This window comes from Capra hircus, chromosome 12, assembly GCF_001704415.2.
Source record: "Capra hircus breed San Clemente chromosome 12, ASM170441v1, whole genome shotgun sequence".
Lineage (NCBI taxonomy): Eukaryota > Metazoa > Chordata > Mammalia > Artiodactyla > Bovidae > Capra > Capra hircus.
Genome location: NC_030819.1, coordinates 14,991,431 through 15,012,325, shown reverse-complemented (window position 1 = coordinate 15,012,325; position 20,895 = coordinate 14,991,431). Strand labels below are relative to the sequence as shown.

The window sequence follows — 20,895 nt, the reverse complement described above, 5'->3', positions numbered from 1 at the left end:
GGCAGGGGCGGGGTGGGGTGGTGGGGGGGGTGGATTTTTAAAGGCAAGCTGAGGGAGAGAGTCCAGGGTACTTGATTAGCTCATGCACTATTCTGTTTGATGTTGAGGAGCAAGGTGATGTAACAGGGGTTATCATCATAAATCCTTAGGTTCCAGTTTATCCTGGTCATCATGAAGTTAACTTCTTCCACCTGGTTGACTTTTTAGCATCTACGAAACAACTCAGGAATGTGCACCAGATCCTGTTGTAAAGATTCTGTGATTGCTGTATGGCTAATCTATTGATGACTTTTTTGGTTATTACATGTTCACATTCTCCCAATCATCCCTGAGCCAGCCTTTTGTGACTCGGAGGAGGCCTGGGAGACTGAAGCTTTTCTACAAACAAGAGCCAGGCAGAGGGCATGCGGTGGGGGTAGGGTCTATCCCAGGAAGGCCCCACAGGGTCCTGTTCCATTCCAGTTGGAGACCTTCCCACAGCGCCCTTGTTTGATCCTGATGAGGGCAGCGTGCCCAGAGGGTGGGCTGCTATCTCCTTCTGCCAGCTTTCTCAGGGTTTCCTCTGCAGTGCATGGGCAGCTGCTGAGGAGCAGAGGTGGGCGGGGCCTGAGCCTCCCAGCTCCACCTTCTGAGTGAGTTCCTGGACTCAGAGCAGGAACTTCCCTAGAGTTTGCAGCCAGGGGCTCTCCTGGGAGCCTGGCTGGTTGTGCCCCGCAGTCAGCCTGCCTGCCTGCCTTTATCAAAGAGCTGGTAGCTTTGCCTCCTACCTGCGTGGGGCTTCTGGAATTTTCTACCTGGGTGTCCCTTGGTCCTGTAGCCCCACAAGTGGCACGCTGCCTCCATCCTATGCCTGTGACAGCAGCTGCACAGAGCGAGTTCCTCAAAGGTAGATTCTGGAAGCTTCTCAGTCTTGGGAGGTGGGACCTGGCGCACAAAGGGCGCTCCAGTCTCAGGAGCAGGTGTTCTCAGGCTCCAGCCAAGTGGGCCTGCGGGGCGGCCAGTCTCCAGCATCCCCGCCGGTTCCTCCAGGAGCAGCAGGAGCCCCACCGCCTCCTGAGCAGGGCGACCCCGGTCTGTGTCTGTCTTGGCCCGCAAGATGCTGCCTGTGTCCCCGGAGGTGAAGACCAGCCCGCTGCAGAAGGCGAACTTCTGCTCGCGCCTGTTTGTCTGGTGAGCGCCCCATCTAAGTGGTGACAATTCCTGCAAGCACATGCCTGACACTGGTGGCTTCTGTTGGGGACCAAGGGACAAGGAGGGTGCACTCGGGACTGGTGGCAGTAGGGGTGGGAGGAGGACCCAGGGACCCGGTGTCCACCTTATCCAGCTGCCTCAGAACCGCTCAGCAATTCACGGTCAGTTCTGAACGAAGCTGCAACTTTCACCCCAAGGAAGCAGCTTATGAACAACTTTCTTTATCTAATCAGTGACCTGCACCTTTGCCATCTTCCAATAATGTCCCCACCTTTCCCTATGTTCCTTAGGTGAACATCTGAGTTCCAGCTGCCCTGGGCTCCCTCTCTCCCCCTGTCTGTGACCATGTCTGTCTTTCTCTCCCTGCCTCCCTGCCTGTGTGGTTGACTGTCCCGGAACCTAGTCGAGGCCAGTTTCATGTGTGTACAAAACACAATTGTTTTTTATGAAATGAATGTGAACACCATTCTGGAACACCTTTTGCTTTTTTCTTGGGACACACAGCCAGGAGCAGAGTGTCTATTTGACCACAGCCCTTTTCCCTATTCTAAATATCTCCACTTCCGCCTTTGAGGACCAAACCGTGGGGATGGGGTCTGTGAAACCTGTGGGTTCTTATCCAGATCTCTAGCTGAGAGAAGCAGTACATGGTCTTGATGTAGATGGTCCTGCCCAGGAGTCCTATGGTCCTGAAACCACTGAAGGATCCCTGATCTGGGAGGAAACACACAGATGAAAAATGCTGTAGAGAGCTGAAGCTCTTAAATTAAGTCTTCATCTAATAGCTGGGACTACACAAAGGCAGGCCTGAACCTTTGGACTTTAATCACACTTCGGTGATTACTAGATCTTTTGTTTCTCAACTCTAACCCATTCATCTTTCCCACATACTTCTTTTATGGGACAGCCTAAGGGATCCCCAGGGGGATGGCAGCTCCTATGCTGGGTTTTGATGGTGGTATATCCAGTGTATTTGGCCACATCTCTTGGCTATTTGATGTCCTGCCTACAATCCCTACTCCATATTATTTTGAAGCAGATTCAAGACAATGTATCATTTCATTTGTATCAATCTCCAAAAGGTAAAGAGTCATCTTTTTTAAAATTATAACCATAATATCATTATCATAACTTTTTAAAAAGATGATTATTTTATATCAAATGTCCAGTCATCATTCCTTTTTCATTTACCTCATAATTCCTCTTTGATGTTTCTGAGTTGGTGGGTGTATCTCTTGATTCTCTTTTCATCTAGGTTGAATACTGGTCTTTTTTTCACTCATACTGTTTATTTGTTGAAGAAATTAAGTTTTTTTGTACTTTCTTCAGTTTGAATTTTGTTAATTGGTTCCCATAAGGTTGTTTGTTTCTCTAACGTCTCTATGTCCTGCAATTTGGTAATTGTATCTACTCATTTGATAAATTCAAATTGCAATTTTGGGGACAACAGGACTACTTCATAGAGTCAAAGTACATTTGGAGTACTTTTAATGAGTCTTATGTATAAAGATTAGCTCTTTTTAGTCTTAGCTGACATTACCTAACATTCTGGGACAGTATACTTAACTGTTTATCTTTTTTTTTTTTTTAAGATGTCACTTCGTATGACCTTTCATTGTTAAGTCTAATTATGTATGCTAGTCCCTGTATATATTTTTATATTACTTTTCTAGCTATATGCACTGTATACTTAAATACTTCCATCTGCTGTTGAGTGAATCTGGGAAGTTTTGTGCTTCAGAGATCAGAACTAGATTGAAATCCTATTTCCATCACTAAGAAATAGTGATCCTGGGGATTGGGACAATATCTCCAAACTTTCCCATCTATAAAATAGGATGGTATTTTTTTTACAGAGTTCTTGTGAGGATTAAACCTGAAACACTTTGCATAGTGCTTGACATAAATAAACCCTTGAAATGCTACTTTTATTGTGCAAAGCACAAAATAATTTATAACAATTTATAACGTGTAGAAAAAAATCAAAAGATACAGTGCTTGAAGGAATAAACAAAATGTCAAACTAAACTATTTACAAGTGTGTAAGAACTGTGTCTTAATCCATAAATCATTATTTTCAATGTGTATTCACCTAAATAGACACCTTAAGCAACCCATAGAACTCATAAAAATATCTCTGTTATATATGCCTTGTGTTGTGTTTAGCAACTCACAAATGCCTTTAATATTGTAAAGCATATTACAGAAACTCTTTTGAAAGAAACGTTGAGGAATAAAGTCTTTGGAAAGACATATTGCAATTTCCATCTGCTAATTTTTTCTTCAGCTTGTTTTGTGTTTCTCAAGGTTTTAATGATGCTGCTAATATAAAATATTTCTTCTCAAATATATAAAGACTTATGAAGGCAAATTGAAGTGGACAATCTATCCTTAAAGAAATGGAACAGAATCAAGAAAAGTAACTCTTAAATGTGATTCCCAATTCATAGTCTCTAATAGTAGATGAGCAGTATATACAAGAAAGGGGGCTTCCCAGGTGGCTCAGTGGATAAGGAACCCACCTGCCAATGCAGGAGATGCAGAAGGCATGGGATCAGTCCCTGAGTCAGGAAGATCCCCTGGAGAAGGAAATGGCAACCCACTCCAGTATTCTTTCCTGGGAAATCCCATGGACAGAGGAGCCTGGTGGGCTGCAGTCCCCATGGGGTTGTGAAGAGTCAGACACAACTGAGTGAGCACACATTTACAAGGAAAGCACATTACAGTGTGTTTTCCAGTTTTTTGATACACTGTCCCAAGTTGGTAAGAAATCATTTTGGCTTACCAGAGTCCATTAGCCAGAAAATTATGGCACCCCACACCAGTACTCTTGCCTGGAAAATCCCATGGACGGAGGAGCCTGGTATGCTGCAGTCCACGGGTTCACTAAGAGTCGGGCATGACTGAGCAACTTCACTTTTGCTTTTCACTTTCATGCATTGGAGAAGGAAATGGCAACCCACTCCAGTATTCTTTCCTGGGAAATCCCATGGACAGAGGAGCCTAGTGGGCTGCTGTCTATGGGGTCACACAGAGTCGGACACAACTGAAGTGACTTAGCAGCAGTAGCAGCAGCAAGGAAAGAAGGTCCTAGAAGAAGGAATATGTGTGTGGTTACCATAAATAATGGCCTTCCCTGGTGGCTCAGATGGTAAAGCATCTGTCTACAATGCAGGAGACCCGGGTTCGATCCCTGGGTTGGGAAGATCCCCTGGAGAAGGATCCACTCCAGTACTATTGCCTGGAAAATCCCATGGACAGAGGAGCCTGGTAGGCTACAGTCCATGGGGGTGGCAAAGAGTCAGACACGACTGAGCAACTTCACTTTCACTTTCATCATAAATAATAGCAAAATAGATAAATGTCTCTTTAATTTCAGGTAGGGCAGGAAACTCTCAAAGCACATTCTGTTTGTTGATTTTGAAAATGTATGTGCATAGAAATCGAAGGTGGAGACTTTGATTTTGGATGGCACCCATTTCCAGTTTTCCTGCTGGAGAAGAAGGAGCCTCTTATTTCATACCTGGAGACACTGAAGCACAGAGGTTGAGTGAGTTGTTTACTATCACACAGCTAGTAAGCAGTGGAGTGGGATCTTCTCAAGCCAGGCAGTCTGGTTCTGGAGTCTACGTTTCTTGTGTATGTAACTGCTGTGCTTGTCATGGAATTGGTTGCCTGGACTTGTTCCAGGGTCCTAGCCCAGGCTGAGAGCCCTTATCATGATGGAGAGGTTCTTTCTCCACTCGGATTCTCACAACCAATAAGTAAACTGATGGTGAGACTGGTAGAGCACAAGCTTTGCTCAGCGACCAAAGAATGAGAAACGGAGACTTAGTTTGCAAGTCAACCTCTCAACCCAATTTGGCTTAGACACTGTGTATCTAAGGGTTGTGTATGCAGGGTTGAAGCAAATGGAAGGAAATCCAATTAACAGAGGGAGGAATATTCAAGGCTTATGCAAGAGTGGGGTGTGATTTAGACCTGAAATTAAGAAAATACTCCTTTTTAGTCCTTGTATGAGCTCTTCACTTTGTTGTCATAGCCATTGTCAACTGTAATGGTCCTAGTGGGTTCATTTAGCGTGCTACTATATTACAGTGAATGCGTAATGATGCTCTGTGTCTATTGGAGGTTAGGTCTTTTGCCATTTGGGTCCTGGCTAGTTCTAATCAGTTCTTATTTTTCTCTTTCCTTTTATGATTGAGTCTGAAAGTCAGATAAGAGCAACTGGTTTCCATTTGAGAAAGAGGCAGGGATAAAATCTGGGGCAACAGCCTTTCCTTTTTACTGCTTCTCTTTCCTGATAGACTCTGAAGGGGCAAACGTTGGTCTTCTGAAACACTTCCTGCTGAGCATGGGCATTGTCATATGCTAGGTTAGAGGGGAAGAATTTCTCCTGATTCAACAAAAATGAATCTGCTTGTCCCCAAGCTAGAGTCCCAGTTTCTCATAGCCCTGGGTAAAGACCATCTGCAGCTTCATTATCTCAGTTCTCCAAGAGATAAAACTAATGAGACAATTGAGGAATCTTGGACCAAAGAGCAAGAGAAGGAGAGTAACTGGAAGGGCTCTAAGAATGGCCTTAGAAGCTCAGGGAATCTGGGGATCCTTCTTTTGAAACTGTCACAGATTTTTCAGTCAGGCCATTCTTGTTCTGAGTGTTTAGCCAAGTGGCCTCTCTCAAAACAAACAAAACAAAACAAAACAAAATTTATTGGAGTATAGTTGATTTACAGTGTTGTGTTAGTTTTAGGAGTACAGCAAAGTAAATCAATTATACATATACCCACTTTTAAAAAAATATTATTTTCTTTAAAAAAGAAAAAAGATAAAGGCTATTGCAGAGTATTGAGTAGAGTTCCCTCTGTTATACAGCAGGTTCTTATTAGTTATCTACTTTATATATGCTTCCTTGGTGGCTCAGATGATAAGGAATCCGGCTGCAATGCAGGAGACCTGGGTTAGATCCCTGGGATGGGAAGAATCCCTGGAGAAGGAGATGGCAACCCACTTCGATATTCTTGCCTGGAGAATTCCATGGACAGAGGAGCTTAGTGGGCAACAGTTCATGGGGCCACAGAGTCAGACACGAATATAGTAGTTTATATATGTCAATTCCAGTCTCCCAATTGTCCCTTCTTCCCTTATCCCCTGGTAACCATAAGTTCATTTTCTACATCTGTAACTCTGTTTCTGTTTGGTGGGTAAGTTCATTTGTACCGTTTTTTAAAGATTCTATGTATAAGTGATACCGTATGATATTTGTTTTAGTCTGCAAGAGGCTTTCTCTGGCAGTTGGGATGCACTCTCTTTTATCAGACTGCTTGTATTAACACAGAAACAACAGAAAATTGTTTCTGGGGCACAGATTCCCCCTTGATCAGCCGGCAGGTAATCAAGAGCTTTGTAATGGTCAAGAGTCATGTGGGCCAGAGGGTCCAGTAAGATTTTGTCATTCTAAGGTTAGAACTGGTTTCTCTACTTACCCAGGCCAGTCTCTGACATTTTTTTTTTTATGGTTATGGGATTATAAATAGTTTCTCATTTTAGGTGCATCAGGGATCCTACAAGAGTGACAACTGCTATTACCAGTCAAGCTCCCCTCCTGACTAGATGAATGGCCCCTTTGATTCACAGGTTGTGCGAGTATAATTAAAACCTGAATGTAACCTTGATCTGGGTGTGAACCACCTATAGCCCAGTGTCCCCTGGTAGAGATTTCTTGGAGACAGTTGATCGCCCAACATGGGTGGCCCTTGCCACAGGGGCCTTGAGGAATAAACATCCCTCAGGGGTGCACACACTGTCTTTGGGTTTTTTTGAGTCAAGTTTAGGCTCATGGTGGCGCCCTTCCATCCAGGGTTCTTGCACATGGCCAGACCCCTCCATGTTTGGCATTATTCTGTTCCCACAACCGTTAAACATGATAACTATCTAGAGTTGGCCATGCCTGTAGGTGGAGGGCTCATAGCGAATGTTGGTTGAACTCCCAGAAAACAGGGATTTGACTAACACATATGCCTTTGCAGGGGTGTGGTGGCAGTGGGCAACCTTGATGTCCCCGGGCAGAAGCCTGGGCGTGGAGGAATTAAACCACAGTTTGGTGATGCTATCAGCTGTTAGTGGAGTTCCCTGAAAGTCTGGCGGGCTGTGTTTATTCCCCGACTAAGGCTGATGATGACAGATCCAACAGTCAGCAAAATTCCAGCCCTTTTGGATGTTTGACTGTTACTTTTTAAAATAAATGAATCTGCCAGGGAGTGATACCAAGGAGGACCATAAGAAGAATCAACTGTGCATTTTAGCTGGGAAGATGTTACTTATCTTAAGGTTGTTTTCAGAAGATCGGGGTCAGAAAGAGGCTCACATGAGCATTCTGGCTGAGGGGAGTCTGACAGGACTGTAAGGAGTTCAGGGTCCAGAGCCTGTTAGACTCAGGGTTTTGTGTCCATAAGATAATTGCCTGTAAAAATTCCTCTCTGTTGACAGCTGATCTAAGGAGATCTTGACATCAGGGTTGAAACTGCTTTGAATATGACTGGTGCTCAGACACTTTAGTCGTATCTGACTCTTTGCAACCCCATGGAATGTAGCCCGCCAGGCTCCCCTGTCCATGGGATTTTCCAGGCATGAATACTGGAGTGGGTTGCTGTTTCCTTCTCCAGGGGATCTTCCTAACCCAGGGATCGAACCAGCATATCTTACATCTCCTGGGTTAACAGACGGGTTCTTTACTAATAGTGCCACGTAGGTATCCTTGAATCTGATACAGTTCAGAAGATTTAAGTCCTCAGTAATACAGGAACATATCTGCAGCCTTACCCACGATGGCCATTCAGCTCTATTCTGCTTGCCTGAAACACCGTTACTTTATTTTCATTTCTAGATATATTTTTTCCTTAATAATTAAAGCAGATGTACAGTGTATGTTCATAGGCCACAAACAGCCTGCTTTTAAGTTATGCCATGTATAAGCCAGCATGACTTTCCTATACCTAGAATGTATGTGTGTAAGCACATGTCTAAATTCCCCCATATCTTTATATGTTTAAATTGTAGACTTCTTTTTTTTTTTAACAATGTCCGTGAATGTAGGTTTCTAATTAGAGATGTGTGATTTGGATATATGTCACTCTCCTTTTAATGTTTAACAGGTGGCTAAACCCCTTATTTAAAATCGGTCACAAACGGAAATTAGAACCAGATGACATGTATTCAGTGCTTCCAGAAGATCGCTCCCAGCGCCTTGGAGAAGAGCTGCAAGGGTGAGCACAGACGTCAGAGAGAAGGGAGGAAGAGTGAGAATTTCCACGTGGGGCTAAAGGTTTGGGGGAGGATTTGCCTTCCTCTGGGTTCTCCTAAGCCTCCTCGTCTGACACTGCACACTCACCCCTCAGGCTGACCCCGGGCTTAGCCCACTTTGGAGTCTGGGGGAGCGTGTATTCCCTGTGCATCCGTGGATGTGGAGGGAGCCCGCAGCCACGGCCCTGGAGGCCGAGCTCTGTGTCGGAGGTGGGGTCCCTGGAGGAGGGAGTCTGCCCTCCTGAGCTGCTCATGACCTGTGAGTCCAGCAAAGCTTGACAGGAACTTGTTTTCAGAATCTGGAACTTTTCCCTCAAGGCCTGTTTCTCTGGTGCTTCAGGGTCTGCACCGCTCGTCTTTCAGGAGCCTGTGAGCAGGTAGCCGGCATCTATTGCGTGGCCGCAGAGCGCCTGTAGTGCGGGCTCCTCTCCCACTCCGCCCCGCCCCCTTTCCCCTTTGGTGGACACGCTGCTCTTCACTGTGCTCTCTTTCTCATCGCAGGCACTGGGATCAGGAAGTGAAGAGAGCCCAGAAGGACGCACGGGAGCCTTCCTTAATGAAAGCAATCATAAAGTGTTACTGGAAATCCTATGCAGTTTGGGGAATGTTTGCATTTCTTGAGGTAAAAGATTTTCATACTGTGCATTGATTTTTGGTGTTTGTATCTCAGTACTGAGGTAGACGGGATGACTGGGAGAGAGGCCAGAGTCTAAGTGTCTGAGGATAAACCCTCATGGAAACATGAATAGAGCTCAGAGGTTGTATTTATCTTTAGAATGGCAAATACTGGACTTCAGTAGAATGGCAAATACTATTCTTCTTTTAACTGATTAAAGAGTGTTGTGGAAGGATGGCTTTGAAATAAAAGACATTTTATATTATGGTAGAAAGTTCCTGGTGGTCAGTATAAACACTGTTTGATCTTTGACCAAAAGAAGATTCCGGCAACCTCAGGCAATATGTGCCCTGTGATTTAGAGGAGGGTAATTTGAACCCGAGCCCAGAATAATGTACATTTTATGGTGCTTTGTTATAAGTTAACAAGGTAAAAATTGTTGCCTTGACCAGGTCACATCTGATAAATGCTTTTCTAAGAAGATACCATCGCTGCTCCTCTTCCAGGGGAGCAGAACCCAGGGCCCTGCATCTGGACTGTAGCCGCCCAGAACTCCTAAGAGCACACCTTGGCCCAGGCTGTCCCCTTCCCTGTGGGCTGGCATGAGCAAAGGCCCCATAGGGAGGAGCTCCAGCTTCACCGTGAATTCTCTGGATCCTCCATGCTGCTTTCTTTCCCTGGTTGTGGGAGCAGATTCCTGGTTGAAGGGGTAGGCCTGATAGCCTGGCATTGGCAGAGGGTGTAGGAGGGAATGAGCCAGGCAAACCAGAGGCAGAAAGCTGTGAGGTCAGTGAGCTCCATGACCCTGAAGATCCTGGGTCGAGATCCCCCAGAGGACAGTCCACCTGGGGACACAGTGCCAGCAGCCCCCTGTCCTGGCTGAACCTGCTGGAGGTCTGCTGCAGACCCCACTGGGGGGCTCGTGCTCCCATGGTCCCTTAGAGCTGCCTTAGGGACACAGGAGGCCTGTGAGTGTGTGAAGGCAGGAGGGGTGGAAGATGCAGGTGCTGTGAAAGGGGTGGAGAAGGTGGAGAAGGTGTGAGCTGTCCTCAGTCCATTGTGTTGGGGCTGAGGTGGGTGGGCCAGGTGGTTTACAGTGGGCGGCGTGGCTCTTGCTTAAAGGCTGTGCTGGACTGAGGGCACTGCGGGCAGTGGGCAGCTGGGCAGGTGAAGTCCACCCCACACAACTGGAAAGACAGAGAATCTGCCAGCTCCCAGGTGACTGGATGGTCCTGGAGGATGGAGTTCTCACTGATGTCAGAAGAGGATTGGCCGTTGTGCCAGAGGGTGGGACAGGTGTGTGGGGCAGGGTGCTGCCTTTGAGAGGGCACTGACCACCTCGATACTGCAGTGTCTTGTGAAGGATGGGGTGGGAGAGGGAGCAGGAGCCGATCAGGCTGCCCCAGCCCTTCTTTGTCCCATGTGCAGCTGTCCAGTCATGGAATTTCCACATAGTCACAGTAAGTCTCTGTTTCAAATACCAGGTGTCAAGCTGGTGTGGCCTGTTTGTGCAGGATTTCCTGACCTCACACAGCAGATCTCTCATGAATTCTGCTTATCAGGAAACCCTGGGGCCTCGGTGTCTGCCTGCGGCTCATGCCAGGTGCCTAGTTGGATGAGTGGCCTCCGGATTTAATGTTGGATCATATCAGGAGCAGGTCTTTCTCTGCTGTCCCTGGTTCTCTAGTTTCTCTTTGGTACCAGATGCTAAAGAGTCTTAAAATCAGGGGGGTTCAAAGCATAGCCCATGTGGCTGGGTTTGAACTGAGCTGCTGGTTTTTCTTGCTGTCCTGGGCTGCTGGCTCCTTGGTTGGGGTCACTAAGCCTTGGATGGATCCTATTCTAATATGAGTCCTGGATCTTGGTTGTGGCAGCTCATGGGAGAAGCAGACATAGAGGGAGAGGCCACAGGATCTGGGGTTCTTTCTGAGAGGGAATCCTCCCCACTGTGGTGCTGGGAGTGTTGATTTCAAAGTTGTCCAGCCCCAGTAATACTTCCTGCAGGGGATCCCGGAAGGCCAGGCCTGGGGCTGCATAAAGTGGAACTGGTAGAGCCCTGGGCCCTTTCAGGAGATTGGTCGCTGGGTGGTCATGGCGGAGAAGTGGGGAGTAGAGTATGTAAATTTAGGGGCTCATCTGTGTGGTAGTACTACTAGTACTAGTAGCAGTACTAGTTAGTTAAATAATTGATTTTCTGAATCAACTTCCCGTGTTGTGATCAATCTATACTGCTTGTTGTTCTTTATATTTTAGGTGGTGGAAATCTAAACTCAGCCCAGGATTTTCTAAAACACAAACATGTTTCCTTTTTGATCTCCAGCCCTCTTTTAATCCCTCAGATGCACAGAATGCCCTGTGGATCATCCACGATCCCAAGCAGTGTGGTCTTTCCAACCATAGCACGAGTAGGGCCTTCCAGGTACTCTGGTGGCACCAGTGGGAGAAAGCAGGGTGACACCAGTCCAGAGTGAGGCTTTTAGGGCTTTAGGATTTTGAGATATGAAAACCTCTGTCTTATGAGAAGGGCTTCCCTGATAGCTCAGCTGGTAAGGAATCTGCCTTCAATGAGGGAGACCTGGGTTTGATCCCAGGGTTGGGAACATCCCCTGGACAAGGGAAAGGCTACCCACTCCAGTATTCTGCCTGAAGAATTCCATGGGCTGTCCTGTGAAAACTGAGGAGTATCTCTTCCTCTCAGAGAAACAAGTAGCAGGCTGTGGAGCACTTGTTGGTCACCCCTAATTAGAACAGAACAGCCGGAGAGCTCCCAGCACCCCTGGCCCCTGTGTGCACCTCCACAGGTACTGTGGGTGGAGAGGACAGGTCTCCACCTGCCCGGAGCCCTCAGGGTGGAGAGGAGGAGCCTGAAGCCTCTGCCTGGGCCTGAGTCACAGAGACCACCTCCCCAGGTCATCAGTGCTTCTCTCTGAGAGGTGAGGTCTCCATTGCTGGTGTGTAAATGGGGTGACCTCAGAGAGCTGGAGTGGGTTCACCCAGTCCCTTCCCCTGAGAGGGGAGGTGTTGCTGGGAGTTATGCCCTTTTCCCAGGACTCTTAGAAGTGGCCCAGCCTTGTCCAGTCACTTGGCCTTTGTTTGAAGCCACTTTTGCTGATGGTGTCTGGTCCAGTTGGAGGCTGTGGAAAGCCTACGTGTGTGTAAACCTTCACTTTGGAGCTCAGTTAATGGACAGGAAGTAAACAGAATCCTCTGCATCCCACAGTTGTGTCTCAACTCACGGCTGGTTCCCCAAGAGCTGAGTGGCCTTTGCATTTATTTCCCAATACTTTCTTCCATGTGTCCCTCACTTTGCTCAATCCAGGAGGCTGAGGAGTGGCTGCTGGTGGCAAAGATACTGTGGGCTGAGAGCAACCACTGAGGACCACACAGCAAGGGAGAGGAGGAGGGGACCTTGAACCAAGAAGAAGGGGACATGCTGTGTGCGCCCTGCTGGTCCTTGAGAGCATAGCATTAGCCATTAGCCATTAGGTGTTAGTAATATCCACAGTGATGACCTTGAGTTATAAATTAGGGTTTTATATCCACCTTCTTTTCTTTTTCTAAGCATATGTAAGTTTTTAATGTAAAATTAAAATAATTTTTTAAATTGAAGTATGATTGGCTTACAATGTTATATTCGTTTCTGGTATACATCAGTTCAGTTCAGTTCAGTCGCTCAGTCATCTCCGACTCTTTGCGACCCCATGAACTGCAGCATGCCAGGCCTCCCTGTCCATCACCAACTCCTGGAGTTCACTCAAACTCACGTCCATCGAGTAGATGATGCCATCCAGCCATCTCATCCTCTGTCATCCCCTTCTCCTCCTGCCCCCAATCCCTCCCAGCATCAGGGTCTTTTCCAATGAGTCAACTCTTTGCATGAGGTGGCCAAAATATTGGAGTTTCAGCTTTAACATCATTCCTTCCAAAGAACATCCAGGACTGATCTCCTTTAGAATGGTCTGGTTGCAGTCCAAGGGACTCTCAAGAGTCTTCTCCAACACCACAGTTCAAAAGCATCAATTTTTCAGTACTCAGCCTTCTTCACAGTCCAACTCTCACATCTATACATGACTACTGGAAAAACCATAGCCTTGACTAGATGGATCTTTGTTGGCAAAGTAATATCTCTGCTTTTGAATATGCTATCTAGGTTGGTCATAACTTTCCTTCCAAGGAGTAAGCATCTTTTAATTTCATGGCTGCAATCACCATCTGCAGTGATTTTGGAGCCCCCAAAAATAAAGTCTGACGCTGTTTCCACTGTTTCCCCATCTATTTCCCATGAAGTGATAGGACTAGATGCCATGATCTTCATTTTCTGAATGCTGAGCTTTAAGCCAGCTTTTTCACTCTCCACTTTCACTTTCATCAAGAGGCTTTTTAGTTCCTCTTCACTTTCTGCCATAATTAGTGATTTAATATTTTATACACTACATAAGTTTAGTTACCAACTGTCACCTTGCAAAATTATTCCAATATTATTGAATATATTTCCTATATTGTATAATTCCATGATTTATTTATTTTTAAAATGTTTATCTATTTATTTTGTGCCTCCAATCCCCTTTTAGTTACTTTATAATTTGGAGTTTGTATTTCTTAAGTTCCCTCACCTATTTCACTTGTTTCCTCCACCCCCCTCAGTCCATTTTCTTTATGTAATCAAGGAAGTAGGAGACTCTTTCTGAAAGATTGCATTCATAATAGTTACAATTTTGCAAAATCTGGGTAGAAGTGAAACTTTAATTATAGTCTAGAAAATTTGGTTTTACACATGACTTTTCTCAAGAGTTCTTGTTCCACTGTGGTTGCCTGTGAGGAACAATGAGTTTTCCAAGCCTTGGTGAATCTAGCCTCTGCCATTAAGAATAGAGTAAGTCTCTTACTATGTAAAAGAGTAAGTCTCTTTTATCTAATGATAAAAGTGATGAAAATCCTTGGTTTTTTTTTGGTGGTTTCAGAGCACTCTGCGCTGTTGTAGCTCATTTAGGTGTCCCAAGATTCCTCTGAGGGAGGCACGGCTGGTATTTTCACAGATAAATACTCGGAGGCCCAGGAGGGCACACGATGGGCTTCAGGTCATGTGACTCGCAGGTGGCCGACCTGGTCTCTGAGGCGCGGTGTTCTGACTTCTAGACCCGTGTTCTCTGCGTTCTGTTCTCTCCTCCCCCAGCCTCCACTGAGGCTCAGAGCCAAGAGGAGCTGTTTTTCCAGCAACAGCTCTCGCCCCTCTGTCACCTGATTTCTATAGTGTTTTTTTTCTTTTTCTTTTTAATTTCCTGTGGATTTTTAAGAGCATTTCAAAAATACAAAAATAAAATAGAATGGAAAGGTAACACAATGTGTCATACCAGAATAGGGCTCTCTGGCAGAAAGATTGTTGTGAGTTGATTGTGTTTTTCAGAAATAGACACAGGAGAAACTCTGAAGACAGAGTAGAAGTTACTCTTATGAGGGACATCTACACTGATAAAGGAAATCTCCATTTGTAAAGGTGTCTCCCTCTCTGTACCAGAAAAAGAAGGATGGCTCTAAATCACAGCAGAATCCTGTTGAAGGACAGTCTTCAAGAAGGATGAACTCTGCTTAACAAACCCAACCCTACTGTAGTTTAAGCTGCTTTCCCTGTTAACCTCTCATTGGCGCTCCATCACCTTTTCTTCTGTCTTTAGGGGGAGATGGCATTTAAGGTGATGGCCTGGGCTATCTCAGGGAAGTTACTCAGTTCTTCTTGATATTTCGCATGTGTATCAGAAATATACATGTTAATAAACTTCTGTTCTATTTTCCCTTGTTATTCTGTCATTTATTACAGGGATCTTCAGCTAAGAACTCAGAAGGGTAAAGGGAAATAAGCCCCTATGTCACCCTAAGTCAGCCTCAATAATTGCCATAATGAGCAGTCTTGATTCATCTGAAACTCACCCTCTCTTCCCAAGATTATTTTAAAGAAGTTCCAAGACAGCAAATCATTTTTCTCCAGAAATATTTCAGTATGCATCTTTAAAAGATGTGGAATCTCCCCCCACTAAACATATTTAGCACAAACATTATTTTTGTAGACTTCCCTGGTGTCTCAGACAGTAAAGCGTCTGCCTACAATGCATGAGACCCAGGTTCAATGTCTGGGTTGGGAAGATTTCTTGGAGGAAAAAATGGCACCCACTCCAGTATTCTTGCCTGGATAATCCCATGGTCAGAGGAACATGGTAGGCTATAGTCCATGAGGTCTCAAAGAGTTGGACATGACTGAGCGACTTCACTTTCACTTTATTGTTTTTATGCATAAATATTAACTTTAATATCATTAGCTACAGATTCAATGCAATCCCTATCAAGCTACCAGCGGTATTTTTCGCAGAACTAGAACGAATAATTTCAAGATTTGTATGGAAATACAAAAAACCTCGAATAACCAAAGCAATCTTGAGAAAGAATGGAACTGGAGGAATCAACTTGCCTGACTTCAGGCTCTACTACAAAGCCACAGTCATCAAGACAGTATGTACTGGCACAAAGACAGAAATATAGATCAATGGAACAAAATAGAAAGCCCAGAGATAAATCCACACACATGGACACCTTATCTTTGACAAAGGAGGCAAGAATATACAATGGAGTAAAGACAATCTCTTTAACAAGTGGTGCTGGGATAACTGGTTAACCACTTGTAAAAGAATGAGATTAGATCACTTTCTAACACCAGACACAAAAATAAACTCAAAATGGATTAAATATCTAAACATAAGACCAGAAACTATAAAACTCCTAGAGGAAAACATAGGCAAAACAGTCTCTGACATACATCACAGCAGGATCCTCTATGATCCACCTCCCAGAATACTGGAAATAAAAGCAAAAATAAACAAATGGGATCTAATTAAAATTAAAAGCTTCTGCACAACAAAAGAAACTATAAGCAAGGTGAAAAGACAGCCTTCAGAATGGGAGAAACTAATAGCAAATGAAGCAACTGACAAACAACTAATCTCAAAAATATACAAGCAACTCATACAGCTCAATTGCAGAAAAATAAACCACCCAATCAAAAAATTGCCCAAACAACTAAACAGACATTTCTCCAAAGAAGGCATACGGATGGCTAACAAACACATGAAAAGATGCTCAACGTCACTCATTATCAGAGAAATGCAAATCAAGACCACAATGAGGTACCATTTCACACCAGTCAGAATGTCTGCGATCCAAAAGTCTGCAAGCAATAAATGCTGGAGAGGGTATGGAGAAAAGGGAACCCTCTTACACTGTTGGTGGGAATGCAAACTGGTACAGCCCCTATGGAGAACAGTGTGGAGATTCCTTAAAAAATTGAAAATAGAACTGCCTTATGGCCCAGCAATCCCACTGCTGGGCATACACACCGAGGAAACCAGAACAGAAAGAGACACATGTACCCCCATGTTCATTGCAGCACTGTATATAATAACCAGGACATGGAAACAACCTAGATGTTCATCAGCAGATGAATGGATAAGAAAGTTGTGGTACATATACACAATGGAGTATTACTCAGCTATTAAAAAAATACACTTGAATCAGTTCTAATGAGATGGATGAAACTGGAGCTGACTATACAGAGTGAAGTAAGCCAGAAAGAAAAACACCAATACAGTATACTAACACATATATATGGAATTTAGAAAGATGGTAATGATGACCCTGTATGCAAGACAGCAAAAGAGACAGATGTGTAGAGCGGACTTTTGGACTCTGAGGGAGAGGGAGAGGGTGGGATAATTTGGGAGAATAGCATTGAAACATGTATGCTATCATGTAAGAAACGAATCACCAGTCTATGTTCGATGCAGGAGACTCAGGGCTGGTGCACGGAGATGATCTGGAGGGATGATGTGGGGTGGGAGGTGGGAGGGGAGTTCATGTTTGGGAGCTCATGTACACCCATGGTGGATTCATGTCAATGTATGCCAAAACCAATACAGTATTGTAAAGTAACAATAAAATTTATTTAAAAAAAATTATATCAGTATCTAGCCAGCGCTCACAGTTGTCTTTTTCCCCACTTCTGTTGGAAGCAGTATTAAATAAGGTACACTTGGCTGACACAGGTTATACAGATTGCCTTTCTGTTCCCCTCCACCCTGTGCCTCTAGGTTGTTTGTCCGTAGAGATTCCCACAGCTTGGATTTGGCTGATCGCTTCTCCCCCTGTGTCAATTAACTTTTCCCTCTGGCACCTTAGGTTGCTGTTTAGGTCTAGAAGTTTGATATAGCTCATTTGGATTTTCTTCACCCCTTTCATCTATGTAGGAGGTAGGGTTGTATATCTCCCTTATAAGGTACATAACATCTTGTGTGTGTGTGTGTGTGTGTGTGTGTGTGTGCGTGTGTGTGAGATGTTGGAGCTATTCATGATCCTTGCTCAAGGTCCATTAACTTATTAAGGGTTGCAAAGTGGGGATGTTCTAAGCTCTTTGGTTAATGCTGAACTATAGTGTTTATAGGGAGAGTAGGGGAAAATAATTTTTTTCTGTTTTTAAAACCTGTTTTCAAAATGGAGAGTTGTTTCTCCTCTAGTGAGGAGAGGGGATAGTGAGTTTTCATGGTTGTTTGTTTGGTTTGGTTTTGTGAATGTCAGTTTGAGCTCATGGATTTAAGCATTTCTGATCTGCTTCAGTCTTCATTTGTTATGCTTGTGGCAACCTTTGGCCATCTTTGGGCAGTGGGAGTATGTTCAGGTTGGGCCCTAAGTCTTTTGCACATACTCTAGAAGTCTTGGCTAGGTTTTTTTTTTTTTTTTTTAAATGTCTGTTTTCATTCGTTTTGTTTTTTTGGTTTCTGGTGTGACAGGATGTTTCTAGTTCATTTTGTACAGCATTTCCTCAGCCCTGGAATCATCCATTTCTCTAAGCAGCCCTGTCTTCTCTTAGTGTGAAATGGTATTTAAAGACTATAGTCTGGGTGCTTGAGGGGCTTCTTGCTCTTGGTTATTGTTTCTTGGCTTTTTTTCATTAGACCAAGTTAGAATACATTTCTAAGGTAAACAAATATGTTCATATGGGTGTTCCCAATCCAAATCAGATACAGGACACTAGTTTTTTACTTCATCTTACTGTGCTTACATCTGTATCTCTTTTCTCCCATCATCTATTCTCTTTGTCCCACATCTAAGCCCAATTCTCAGTGATATCAACATAATTATTAATTTGTTTTACCTTATAATGTGACTTCTGAAAACATAATAAGATTTATCTTTTGGTAGCTCATACTGTCTTCATGTGGGTGTATCATGCAGAGAATGTGTTTTCAAATTGTTTTGTTTAAAACCACTTTTGATAGTTCTTTTCTGTATGGCTCTTTGAGCCAACAGGATGGGTAGATATTTAGGTACTTTTATTTAAATTTACTCTGAAATTTTAGGAATTGCTTTTTTAAAAATTAGCTTTTTCATACTTATAATTCTGTATAATGTTATCATGATTCCAAAATCAAGACAAGGCTATTTTTAAAGAAGGCTGATATCCTTGTTAACTCTATTCTAATTCTCCTTCTCCTTTTAGAGATAACTTTCCAGGCTAATTTTGACTCATCTTTTTATTAATGTTTTTTACATATAGTTTTATCTGAAATTTTAGTTTTCCTACTGTGCAGAATGAAAATTTTCAATTTCAATACTATAATCTCCAAACTTGGTTTATAAGGATTTTCCTAGAAGAATGAAATGTGTCATGGGACTCTGGTTAAAACTCTTTGTGATCATTGTAACTCCTTCATAGCAGGTCTGTAGCCATTCCAGGCTCAGATGCCAAAACAGTGCAAGAGTGGAGGTTAGCAGATGCTTACATGGGGTTAGTTTCTACATCCAGAATCTTCCAGGGAGAAGAATCTTCAGGCTCCACCCTAATCAGTTGAACGTAAACCAGTTTCTGGAGGCTGGACCTCAGGCATCAGAGTGCCCTTATCCCTACCCAGGTGATGCTAAGCTGCAGTCTGGATGAAGACCACTGTGTAAAAGATGAGTGAAGGCTAGGATATCTAGAATGCTGGTGGTTATGATATCCCAGACTCACTGCTTTTTCTCCTTATCTCTGGATTTTTCTCAACTCTACTTTAGAACTCCCCCAGTTCTAAAGATTAACTGCCTGTTCAGTTTTTCCCTACAAGCTCACTCTTTTATGCTTATATGTTCCACTCAAGTGTTTTTCTTTGTTAGCTTGCTTCTATTTTTGTGTTTTTGTTTCCATGAATGAGATGTGGGGAAATTGGGTGAGAAATGTTTTAAGTACCTTAACTTGGAGGAGGAATTCTATCCACTGCAGAAGTTCTAGTTTCTAGCTGAACCCTGCAAGAAGTTATCCTAAGCAGCAAAAGGTGGGACCCAATATCAGGTGCTTTCAGGAGGCTGAATACCAAGGACTCTATCAAGAAATGGCTACCACAAGCTTCCCTGGCAGTCCGGTGGTTAAGACTCCATGCCCCCAACGCAGATATGAGGGGTTTTGATCCCTGGACTGGGAACTAAGATTCTGTATGCCACAGGGTGTGGCCAAAATAAAAAGTCTGCCTCAGAGACTCAGACTGTCAGATAATCCTGAATAATGGATGTTGTGGTATTAAATTCAGCTCTTTTAAAGATTCTTTATGATTTCAGAGTTGTGAAGAATTCTTGTGAAAGAATAAGAACTATATTCTCAATTGTGGAAAGAATATACATGTGGTTATAGATTGATGTCAGAGAGGAAAGGTTTAAGGGACAGTGTTTGACCTTGTTCCTGCTTATCAAGAAAATTTTAATTTGGTTAGCTTCATGATTGATAATGAATATTTTCTCAGTTATTTTATTTCTTATTAGTTGAAGGTGAGAATCGGGAATGTTCAGATGAGAGAATTCCTTGGTAGTGTCTGCCCACACCAGTGTACACGTGGTGGGGCAGCTCCTGGGAATGGCTATCCCCAGTGTCTGTGTCCCCAGGGTGAGCCACAGCCACTCCTTGCCTCTCTGAGAGACTCTCCAAGACAAGCAGAGTCTTCTGAAATTCAGTCTATCCTTGGGATTCACACCCTATTTCATTTGGACTTAATGCTTGGACTAGAGCATTGAGCATGTGCAGGAGTTAATCTTCTGGTAGCTGGACAAACTTTTGCCTGGTTTGCCTCAGGCAGTTTTACCAAACGTCAGAAATGGAAACACTCACAGATTACAAATGCTGCTGCCAGCTGTCCTGCTAAACGACTCTCCATCTCTAACCTTTCCTTGTGTGTGGAGGGGATGGATTCACTCAGTCTACCTTTGATGGCCTCAGTAATGTCTGCCCTGTGTGTTCTGGAAGCTTTGAAGAATCATATTTAATATGTGTCTTCTTACTCTCTATATGTACTTTGGGTTTTATTTTCACAATTTTGTGCTATTGATTATTTTGCTTTCAATTTTTTGAGAGAAATTACTGGAAAATTATTTTTTACTTGCTGCTATTTTTCATATGGAGCATAATATCAATTTTCTGTTTTCCATAGTTATATCTTGTGCCAGGATGGAAATTCCTGTGCATTGTGCTTTTCGTCACTTCTCTGAGTCGCTGGGGCTGCTCCTTGCTGGAGGCACAGCTGTGCATGTCTGCTCCGTCACTCAGTCGTGTCTGACCCTTTGTGACCTCAGGGACTGTAGCCCACCAGGCTCCTCTGTCCATGGCATTATCCTGGCAGGAATCCTGGAGTGGGTTGCCATTTCCTCCTCAGAGGATCTTCTCAACTCAGAGATTAAACCTACATTCCCTGTGACTCCTGCATTGAGATGGATTCCTAACCATT

General features: G+C 43.9%; 1 protein-coding gene across 1 annotated transcript in view; it reads left to right on the top strand.

Moving 5' to 3' along the window:
• Nucleotides 685-20,895, top strand: part of LOC102185549 (multidrug resistance-associated protein 4) — a 170,431-nt gene continuing 150,220 nt past the window's right edge. Inside the window, 3 exon segments of the mRNA XM_018056443.1 lie at nucleotides 685-1,170; nucleotides 8,346-8,456; nucleotides 8,995-9,115. Coding sequence (XP_017911932.1) covers nucleotides 1,097-1,170; nucleotides 8,346-8,456; nucleotides 8,995-9,115 — 306 coding nt within the window. The 5' untranslated portion in view covers nucleotides 685-1,096.